Source organism: Populus euphratica, unplaced genomic scaffold (genome assembly GCF_000495115.2).
Source record: "Populus euphratica unplaced genomic scaffold, PopEup_1.0 scaffold229.1, whole genome shotgun sequence".
Taxonomy (NCBI): Eukaryota; Viridiplantae; Streptophyta; class Magnoliopsida; order Malpighiales; family Salicaceae; genus Populus; species Populus euphratica.
The window spans coordinates 189,415-200,678 of record NW_011500110.1 but is presented as its reverse complement, the minus strand read 5'-3'; the positions used below and the strand labels follow the sequence as shown (position 1 = coordinate 200,678).

Here is an 11,264-nt window from a genome sequence, read left to right as displayed (position 1 = left end):
TAGAGAGTCTTCATATATTTTTTAGAATAGCTGTCATGTTTCAAGTCTTAACCCTCTTAATCCCCAATCCCTTTCCCTTTAGAGAGTAACAAATTAAGACCCATATAACATTAGCCTTCAAGTGGGTAAGAGAGGAACCTTTCTAAAGGAAGGCAATTAGAATACTCTCAATCCTTTTAACAATAGAGCGAGGTAAGATGAACATAGTAGACTAATATATATCTAAATAAAAAAATAGTTTTAAACTTAAGACAACCAAACCTAAAAAGATCTATTAATTCATCAAGTTGTTCCAAAGGATCAAAACGGCCAGTTATTAAGGGAATTCCTTGTCGGCTCTCTGTAAAATATTCATTTGGACGAGGGCTTCCAAATACATCATAAGTTAAACCTATGCTCCTCACCAACTATCTGAAGTTGGAGCATAGTTGATGTTGAATCTAAAGAATTGACTACTAGATAGATACCTTTAGCAGCTAATCCTCTTGATAATACAGTAGTAGCATCTAAATGTGCAAATATCATGGCAATATCAAGGTCGGTTAAATAGTCTGCAGGTACATAAACTGCTTGTAAAGAACCCTTCTTTGGTAGAAGTAATTCTTTTTTGTAAAGAACCCAGTTCGGATATTGATAGAATCCATCTCATTTATATTATATCAGTATTTTTTGTAGTATAATACTTCAGTAGATTTTGCCTCATTTATCATATTTATCCTTTAGTTTAGTTTTAATTTAGGTTAATGAAATTTCAATTAAATAAAGAAAATAAGGAGTCTTTATGTCACGTTACCAGGGGCCTCATTTCAAAAAAATACGTCGTTTGGGAGCTTTACCGAGACTAACTAGTAAAAGGCCTAGAGCTAAGAGCGATCTTAGAAATCAATCACATGCCGGTATGGATGTTGATGTCCAAAGCTTGATTTTAAAGATCATGTCACTCCATCAGAAGTATACAATCACTATGAGTCAATATGGTTTTGATCACAGGGACACTAAGATATTTAACTAGTAAAACTCTTAATCTGAACCCTAAATGATCCTAAAAAGTAGTTTTTAGGTCTCATCCACCCCTAATAAATAGACAAAACTCTTATCCTAGTTAATGACTAATTTAGAAAGCCCAATAAAGGTATCCAAAGGTCCTTACAAAATTCTTATCAAGTCCATAATAACATTACATGATACCATAAGATCATCAACAAAACAAATATAGGTGATAAGAGTTTTGCTTACATCTCTAGTTATCCAAAATGATAATAGCCTTAACTTCTACGAGGATGAAATGCCAAATGGCTATGTCAAACACCTTCATAAGATTCATTTTTAGAGCATATCTAGCTAGTTCGTTATCCAGGTGATAGTTATGCATGAGCTCATGAGCATTAAAAAAAGAAATGAAATGCAAGTGCAATAATATTTACTATATGATTAAATACATAAACACCCTTGATGGAAAGGTATTCATTTTTTTTATTTAGGGTTAAATTAATAATGTCATTGTACATAAAAAATAAAATTACTAACATAACCTTGGATAAATTGTTAAAGATAATTATATCATGGTAAAAAAACTATTTTGCCTTCAATACCTAGTTCAAAGGTTTACTAAGCTAAGGGCAATTTAATCTTTATATTATTATAATAAATACTATTTCATGTCTTATTACATAGTAACTTCCCTTCAAATATTAGGTTTTTATTAATGGGTTTTGCTTTATGAGTTTATTGATTTGTATGTTTGTAATCTACTCAAGTTTTTAAATCAAATTAGATTTTTTGAAAAACAATTAGGTGAAAAGATCATCAAATATTAGATTTAGGCTAATTTTACCAAGAGATAAAGAAAATGATGGATGAGATTTGATCCTACTAGATAATGGTGGCCAATGACAGAGAAAAATGGAGAAGATGTGGCTATAAGGGTAGAAGAGAGGGGTAGGGTAGGTGACATCAATTTTGTAATTTTACAATTTGAACATACAAGGGCATTTATGTTACTATGTAAAAATATAATAACAATCTTATAAATACATTGAATTATTTTGTTGTGAGTATGTATAGTGTTATACAAGTTTAAAAATTGCTTTGATCTTAGATGTAAATTGTGATTTTCTTAAAAAAATAATATAATTCATGATAACATCAAAATCATCTAAGAACTTATAATTTTGTTGAACTGTTAAACAAATTTCAAGAATCCAAATAAATAAAATTGATATTAAACAAAAGATTAGTATATTTAAATACAATTTTTGATTGGCTTATCCTAATTTAAACCTAAGATAATTCTATCTAAACCTATCTAATTTGACCTAATTGATTTTAGCATTTAATTATTGTTGAAATGGTGTGCTATATTTAAATAAAATAATAAAAAAATTAGTATACCAAATATTTGATAAAAATGGTTATCTCAACTTGGTAGAATTCACCTTGGAAAACTTTTAATTTTACATGGAGGCTTGTCAAGTTTTGAGTTACACAATGTAAATAGTTCTAATTAATAATAATAGTAATAATAAAATAATTTGATTATTTTTTTATTTTAAAAGTGTTTTAAAAAAATAATTTAATTTTTATTTTTTATTTTAAATTAATTTTTTTGGTGTTCTCCGATTGTTTTGACATGCTAATGACAAAAATAGATTTGTAAAAATTAAAAAGAATTATTTTTATTATTTTAATATATTTTTAAATATAAAATATTTTAAAAAATAATTAAGAAGTTCTAAAATAGGGATTACTTCACTGAAAAAAAATTTATCCAATACAAAAACTACGTACGTTCTTGTGAGCGCAACCTAATTGGAATGGTTACTACAAGAATAACTTTGAGGACCACATTGAAACCTACAGGGGAAATATGTAATTAAACACAATAAATAAAACATCCAGGACAGAATTATAAGAGATCAAACTAGAAGTTGAATTCACAAGCACTTCATGCAATAAAATTGGAGGTTGTTGTTGTCTGGCTGGGTTGTACAAGGTAAGGCTTACGATTGTGCTTCATGTTTTAAGTGGTGGGTTTTTTATGTCCCGGTCTCTAATGGAAATCTCAATTGTTTTTTTAACTATTGCTGAGTTCGGTTACTGTAAATTGTGATAAGAAAAGGGAAGGGGATTTGATTTTGACATCAGAGTATTTGTATGTGAGTTGCAGATGGGGATATTAATAGTAAGAACTCATTAGCCTTTTTTTGGTTGGAGATGGCAAGGGCATTTGCAGTTGGTGTTGGGAATTGGTGGAGCCATTCCAAAACTGTGATTTTAATTTGGTGTATTTGCATCTTCTTCTACATCTTTTTCTTCCATATGGCTCTCCAAAATTCCTCTTCTTCTTCGTCTTCAGGTGACATTCTCTGTTACTTCAATTTGGTCTTTTTGGTAGGTGAGAAATAGTCGAACACAATGAATGCATATCATCATTTCTTTTATGAAGACTGACTTCTCAGTTTTGCAAAATTTATGTCTTCTTCTTCTTCTTTTTCTCTCTCTTTGTGTTGTGATTGTCTAGACAGGGGAAAAAACTCATTTATGCATGCTATAGAATAAAAGGCTGACATTAACTTTGAAAAATACATGCATTAGATAAATATTCGGAGCAGCGGTCAAGGTTGTATGATAAAATGGAAAGGGATTTGGATGAGCGTGGAGCAGCTTTCCTCAAACATGGTGAAACTTCTCAATCACTGTTGCTCTCGGATGTTTTCACCCTTAAGGATGGATCTGTAACACCTGTGCTGAAGGTAACTTGTGGGTGAATTGAGTCATAACTAGTTCAAAGTTTTATTTCCTATTTCCATCATTTTGAAAAGTGAATAGTGGCTTCCTTCTGTGTACAGGCTGCAAACCCTCCTGTCCGAGCTAATGTTTTGTATCTTAGCCCAGAATACTCAGTGCCCATCTCGTGAGCATTTACTTTTGTTTCTCATGCCTTTTTTTTTTATTTATTGTTATTCCTAAGATCAGCAGATTGCTATTTTAGACATATTGTAAACCTTAGGCCATAAAATTGGCAGAAAAACGAATATGTTTTAGCCACCAGTAAATAAAACATGAGTGGGAATCTAATACGCTAGCAAAATATATAACTTTTGGACCTAAATGAAACATTTGCTTCTGTGTTATAATCTTAGACTCTTGACACTGTTTTCAGAGTCCTTTTAACAAAACTTGCCCTTACGTATCAACTGTGTAAAATATAATGCAACAAGATGAGTTTATTCAATTTCATTTAGTTGTTCTTCTCTCAGCCAGATGAAAGCATACAATCCACTTGATGTTTTCTGTGCTAAGAATCTTATTAGATATCATGTTCTTATCCCTTGTGATTAGCTTGCATAATACTTCCTGAAGTAGATTTCCTCTAAGGGAAGAAATGCACCTTGTGCTGGAGATTGTCTTTTTATTTCAGATGAAGTGGGCAGTTGTCTCTGGATTTTTTGCCGATAAAACATAAAATTTTAGGAAATGCAAGATCTTGACCACCAAGGCTATGTTCTTAAAGTTGTTTAACTAAGAGGGGGGGGGGGGGGGGGAGACGCCACATGGAGATGTCATTACATGTGTGCTCCATTAATGGATTTTGGGCAATACATTTTTGTATGCGACAAGGCAATTGCTCCTTTTCTTGTTGTTTTGAAAACCTACAATCCATTTATTGTCCTTTGAGGCCCCACATCTATGAGCTAATCGGCCTTTACAACCATAAGAAAACAAAGTGATTTGATAAGCTTACCATATCTACTAAAGCTAGTGTCTAAGCTAGTTAAATTGCGTTTTCTGACCGTGACAAACTAATTAGTTGCCCAGTCCTAATTCTTCTAAAAGTATGACATGTGGCTGAACATTTTTGTTGGTTTCAGCAAAATTTCTAGAGAGTTTATTCATCATTTCCCTTTGACATTCACTTTTGGTAATGAATTGCTTTTATTGGTGTCGGCATAACAATGGCTGCTGTTTGGATATAAACCTAGTCTTTGTAGGTCCATTTAACAACTGATCAGTGTAAAACTACATAATGGAACATGTTACAATGAAAATATCCAAGACTAAGTCTGATTGAACAAACTGAACAACACGGTTTGCAAGAGAAACCATTGTTTTTTTTTTTTTGGTTTTTCTTTTTTCTTTTAGCGGGTTGTGGGTGATGTTTATTGTAATCTTTTAATAATATCTTTTCATTAGACTAACACGTGCCATTTTGATTTCTTTTTTTGAATGCATGCTCAATATTTCTTACAAAATGGATTTTTACATTGATGTAATGTTCATATTTTACAAATTTGTGATTCTTGGTACATTTTCTTTCTTACCTTCTGCATTTGTTTACATTTCCATTTTTCCTACTTTGATCAATGCCTAAATCATATATTTATGCTCTGCTTGGCACAGGGACAATGTAAAGAGTACATTTAGTTCATACTTTGATAAAGGTATGAAATTATTTGGCCTGCCAATTCATATGTTAATGTCATCAATTGTATTGATATTTACATTCGCATGAAAACAGCCTCATTTGGCATTTCCATATTTTTGTATTGTTATCTTCTTGTTGAATTGTTATCTTGTTAAATCCTCACTTGTGCTTTGGTTAGCAGTTTGGTTTCAGAACTCTAGCCTATACCATTCTAGCATGTTTCATGCCTCACATCATATTGAACCTGTTCCTGGCACTGAAGATGAGGTAAATCATCTCTAGAACTATTCTATGTGTCTTTTCACTTCCTTCCAGAATACTAATGTCTTGAATCCTCTTTTGTTTTGTCAGATCGAAGCTGAAGTAAATGCTGTCAAAGCTGTTGCAGACTCCGTCTGCCCCTTAAAAATTGTCTTGGATAGAGTGGTTTTGACTTCAACTGGCGTGCTTCTGGGATGCTGGCAGGTTGCTTTCAGTGACTTTCTTGTCTCTCCTAGATCAATTGGAGCATTTTGGGCCGTAATCAATGTGTATTTTGATTTTCCAAATTTTCTCATTCTGACCGTACTTTCGGCCACCAAAGAAGCAGCTTGTTCCTATGCTTCTCATTACAATGGTGATTGTGATATCCAAGCCTCTTGGAATGGCCCCTTTTCTGTTCTTAAACAGTGCTGAAGAGATTCTATGTTGGCATGGAAGTTGTCATCACATTCAAAATGGTGGATCCTGCCCAACGTACAAAATGCTGAGGGTTGGCTTTTGATGTTTCTGAACCTAAAAAGCAGATGTTTCTAATAACAAAACCTTCAAAATGAAAGGAACTGTAGATTTTTTTCATTATTGCTAGTACAATTCCTTTCTTTTTTCCTTTCCTGCTTTAGAGTTAGAAAAATGATTTAAAAGTCTTGTTCTTTGGTCTGGATAACCTGGTGGCCTTCACTTTTTTTCGTCCTTCATAGAGCCTTTTCTGCTGTTCAAGTTCAAGCCTTTGTGAGTTGATGGTTTGTGCTTATTATTGCTGTTGTATTAGTTGGTGTCTTTTTTTGGTAGATCAATCAGATAGGTGAATCACTGTATTTTAAGCCCCATTATTTGTTTGAAGCGTTTCGTATATTTCATCTTTGTAAAGAAACATGAAAATCATTCTGAAGAATTCGTAAGTAGAAAAGTATAATAATTCACAGCACTGCTTTGTTACTTTTTGTAGGTGATCTCTGGAACAGATCCCTTAACCATTCGGGCTAAACTGAAAACTGCACTTCCACATGCCCCAAAGAAGCAACTCGTAAGAACCATGTGAATTTCTAATTAACTATTGGACTTTTGGATTTCTTATTCATGTTGTCTGGTGGAACACATGGCAATCTTGGCTATGTGCTTTACTTTTAATACTAATTCGCAGTCATATGTCGTGCAGTATGATGATGCTATTCTACACACATCATTTGCAAGGCTTTTGGGTCATCCTAAATCTCCTCCCATGGTATTATATTAATTATCTGATGATTTTGTCTTGTTCAATTGCTTACTTCAGCTCCTGCCCGTGGTCACTTATTTCAAATAATGGAACCATACTCAACCAGAAAATCATGCAACGTCTTGTTCTCCTTTTCTACCCTTTAAGAAGCCTATGGAATGAATGATTGTCATACCAATATGGACATTGTAATAAAGTTCTTTTTTGTCGGCAATCCTCTATTTCAACAATTTACATGAAATGCTTTCTTTCTGGTCATGCCTTAAGAGCCATGAGGATGCCCTCTTATGTGCACATGCCTAGAGGAAGGTTTTTTCTAATGTTCCCATTCAACCAATCATCTCATCATATAGACGATCAGTTGCTTGCTTGCATTGTTATTATCCATACTATTTTTCACTTTCTTTTGTTGATTATTGTCCCACCCAGGAGCCTTTAGATGAACTCCGATTTTTCCATGAGCTTGTTGCCAGACTAAACGATAAAATCCGTGGATTTGAGGTATGTTGGCATACGTAAGCCTTTTCTTTCCCCTCGTCTTTCCTTGGACAAATGATGGCATTCTCTCATGAATGTCATTCAGGCAGTTGTTTCTGAACTCTGGTATGTGGAGGAATATGATGTGTTGGCGCTTGCTTTGGACGGAAGAATGAAGGTCAGCAGGTTCAAACTCGGTTGCAGCAGAACCTAAGGTTTCGTGTTCACAAATATAAGTGAGAATTAATGAAGCATATTTACCAAACGAATCAACTACAGGCTTGTATACACCACGCTGGACTTTGAGATTCTTTGTAATCAGCGTCTCTGTAAAGTCTATAAGAGTGCTATGTTGAAATTCTCAACCATCCACTACTTGGTTTTAACCAATCATTGTCTCCTGTGCATATCATGCAACAGTTTTAATCTAAATCGACAAGAGAATGCATGAAATACAAGTATTACTTGTTTCCCTTTAGTTTTATTTCCGTTGTTACTTTTATACACTTTTGGCTGCCGAATCTCTTTCCAAATGAAATTAATTCGAATTCACTGCCAGTTTTGATACCTTTGCTTTGCTGTGAGTTCTTTGAAGCCAAATGTCCTCTCCTAGTATAGATACTTCAGGCCCTTTGGTACTCCATTGCTGTTGCTAAAATGTTGGATTATAAATCAAGCACGATCTCCAGTGATGATACTGCAAATTGCCAAGTCTATGCTTACTCTGTTTTTGACAATGGATTGCATTATGTCTCCAATGATTTAATCTTGTTTCTTTCTTCTTTGGATTAATAATCTAGACTAGGTTTGACTTGCACTATGTTGCCGGGATATATATATATATATATATATATATATATATATATAATGATGTCTAGGTGTAGTAAATACATAAAATAAATTAGTTTTATTTTAATTAGATGTTAAAAAAATACAATGACAATATATAGATCAAATTAAAAAAAGGTGATCACTATAGTCTGAGATTTGTTTTTTCTAAAAGGGAACAAATAATATAACTCAATTTTCAACCCATTAAATATGAAAAGATGAAATTAGGTTAAAAAACTAAAAAAATTAATCATGGTTAATTTGAGTTAGCATAATAAATCTTTAACCCTAGCAATTGGAGTCAAGCCATCCCTGGTTATTCTATCAAACTAGTAGTCTAAGTTATGAGATTGGATAATCCAATAATAATAATAAATCACTAAGCTCATTTAAAAAAAATATCGAATGGTGAAAACATAATAGAAAACAAGTAAAAAGAAAAAAACACTAAAAATAATGTCAACATGTTAACTTTTCAAGCTTGTAATCTAGGTTATTAGGCTAGAATCATTCTACCTAAAAAAACAAAGAAGTTCAATTCTCAATCAATCAAATATTGAAGGATGAAATTGAAAAAAAAAATTAATATACAAAAGCATTTAGAATAAAAAATAACAATTAAAGAATGAAGATCAAAATTGAAATAAAAAATAAAATTTATTTTTGATTAAAGGGTAAAATTGAAAATAAAAATCAATTTAACAAAAGGAAAAAAAAAAATTAAAAAATCAAAAGCATAAGGATCAAAATTGAAATAAAAAATAAAAATAAATTTTTGATTGAAGGGTAAAATTGAAAAGAAAAATCACTTTGCCAAAAGGAACAAAAAGAAAACAATTCAAAGAATAAAGACTATATTGAAAAAGTAACATATCCAAAACCAAGATTAAAAGATGAAATTGAAAATAAATTAAAATTTTACAAAAAAAAAAGACCCAAAATTAAAATTAAAATTAAAAATTAAAATAATAAAGATCAAATTAGAAATCCCAATAAATCAGAGAACAAGTAAAAACTTTTGCATGGAAAATATGAATTTCGAGAAGAGAGAGAAAAGAGAGGAAAAAAGTACCACCAAGACAAACTGTGCCACCACCAATAACACGTACCACCTAAAATAAAAAGGACGCTACGATACTTTCAAAGACACGATGGAAGACTTTAGCCATAGGAAGGCACCACACAAACTGCTCGGCAGGCGCGAGCACCTCTGATATATTGGCACGTACATTGTATACACCAACAACTTTTTTTTAAGTTTTTTTATATTTTATTGAAATATTAAATTGCTTCTTAGCTAAACTAATAATAATAAAAAAAAAATGCTATTGTGAAAAAATACCTTTTGATGTTAGTTTTATTTTTTTTTTCTTTTAAGAGTATTATGGTCATTTCACCGTATTTTTGAAATTGAAAAAAAAAACTTATTTGTCCCCGGTCAATTTAGTAATGCCTTATGAACTTTGTAAAATGACTTAAATACCCCAAATAACTAGTTTTAAGTTTTTTTTTGGTAGAAAGAGGAAAACCATGAAAACACTATTATAATGTTTTTCCAAGCAATGTTAGTTTTGGTTAATATTGTGTAAAGTGTAACTTCAGTGGTAATATTTCATTTCAGTTGGAAAATACAATTAAATGTTTGGGATAGTATAAATGATTAAAGGGTGGTAACTAAGGAAGCTAAGTTCATAATCTCCTTTCCTTTTGAAATATTAACTATATTTATTAAAAACAAATTCTAATACCCCTATATGAATGGAATTTTTCTTGCTAGTATATGAAGACTCAAATATTCATAAAGTGAAAATAAATTTTTAGATCACTATGTTAGGATATGTAATTTAAGGCTTTGAACATTTCTTAGTAAAGTAATATCTAATTTATTCAACTAATTAATGAATGTGAAATCTAAAGCTATTTATTTTTTGGTGTACACCAAGACAGCAATACTCATATAATTCTCTATCTTGATTTTTTTTTATTTGGTTATCATAATTGTGATCATTTTGACCTTAAACAACTTTTAGTTTTGTGAGTATTTTAGGTAGCTTTTGGTTCCTGTTTTGGACAAAAAGGGTCAGACAATGGACCATGAGTTTTTTATTTGTTATCATAATTGTGTCCATTTTGGCTTTAAATAACTCTTAGTTTCGTGAGTATTTTTGTTTATTAAGAAAACATAAACTCTTAAACCATTAATAGATAAGTAATTGTGCATTCTTGTATGAGACAAAATTGATTTTGAGTTTTGTGACCCATAACTCATCATAAATCAACTTCATATTCTTATGGTGATAAAACAAAAATATATCTATTCTAGCCTTCATGTTATCCTTTGTATTCCCTTTCACACCCATTATCATGTAAAAATACTTTCAAACATGTTATTTTTTATATGTTTATATCTAAATTATGGCTGAGAAGATTAGCCTTTCAATAAAAAAAACTTCCAAAAAATATTTTGCTTTACTTAATTGTGGGCACACCAATACCAGAAAACTTCTGCTTACTAAATTGACAATCAAACACAATACCCTCCTATTACGAGACCACATTATATAATTTTTTACTGTTAGTATCAGTGGTGCAACATCCCTTTCAACTTTAGCTATAAAAAAGTTGTTATGATTGGTTTTAACCTTGAGAGTGACTGAGAGTTTAGACATGCTTATAATGTAAGACAAGGAGTTCTGAATACTACAAATGATGATAAATTAAGATTATTCAGGAATTACTTGAAAAAACCTCAATGTGGTCCATTCAAGCTATCTTTTTATTTTTAAATGTTTAGAACAAACATAACAATGTTTCTTAGTTGTGTAACAGAAGTAAAAGATATATAAAAAAAGAAAATTATACAATATACTAAAAGGGATTAATGTCCTTGTTACTGTATATATAAATACAAAGCACAGTGGATTGAAGCAGTGTAATAACAGAACTGCCCTTACCACAGAGAGTTGGAAAGACTGCAGAGGGAGGGTGGAGTTATCTTTTCATTAGGATTTATATGGCATTAAAGAGATGGTTACGGAGAAAATGGTCAACTCT

The 11,264-nt window shown here is 31.4% G+C and overlaps 1 protein-coding gene across 4 annotated transcripts; it reads left to right on the top strand.

Moving 5' to 3' along the window:
* Window positions 1-2,882: 2,882 nt before the first annotated feature.
* LOC105109734 (uncharacterized) lies at window positions 2,883-7,937 on the top strand. Of its 4 annotated transcripts, none has more exons than XR_839314.1 (11): window positions 2,883-2,992; window positions 3,214-3,355; window positions 3,595-3,752; window positions 3,849-3,913; window positions 5,401-5,441; window positions 5,607-5,692; window positions 5,777-5,890; window positions 6,633-6,721; window positions 6,843-6,908; window positions 7,332-7,403; window positions 7,486-7,937. XR_839314.1 is itself a non-coding variant. In XM_011004522.1 (11 exons), the coding sequence occupies exons 2-11, from the start codon at window positions 3,214-3,216 to the stop codon at window positions 7,591-7,593; spliced, it is 930 nt and encodes a 309-aa protein (XP_011002824.1). In that variant the 5' UTR covers window positions 2,883-2,992; the 3' UTR covers window positions 7,594-7,937. The 4 variants fall into 4 exon arrangements, 3 of the variants coding, with proteins under 3 accessions (XP_011002824.1, XP_011002826.1, XP_011002825.1); XM_011004522.1 differs by having other exon boundaries at window positions 6,633-6,710; XM_011004524.1 differs by having other exon boundaries at window positions 2,884-2,992; window positions 3,222-3,355; window positions 6,633-6,710.
* Window positions 7,938-11,264: the final 3,327 nt, after the last annotated feature.

Excerpts from the sequence above, each read along its gene's own strand:
- LOC105109734 (XM_011004522.1), top strand. The coding sequence starts at position 3,214 with ATGGCAAGGGCATTTGCAGTTGGTGTTGGGAATTGGTGGAGCCATTCC. Across the intron at positions 3,914-5,400 it reads GAATACTCAGTGCCCATCTC|GGACAATGTAAAGAGTACAT; the intron begins GTGAGCATTTAC and ends TGCTTGGCACAG. Across the intron at positions 6,711-6,842 it reads ATGCCCCAAAGAAGCAACTC|TATGATGATGCTATTCTACA; the intron begins GTAAGAACCATG and ends TATGTCGTGCAG.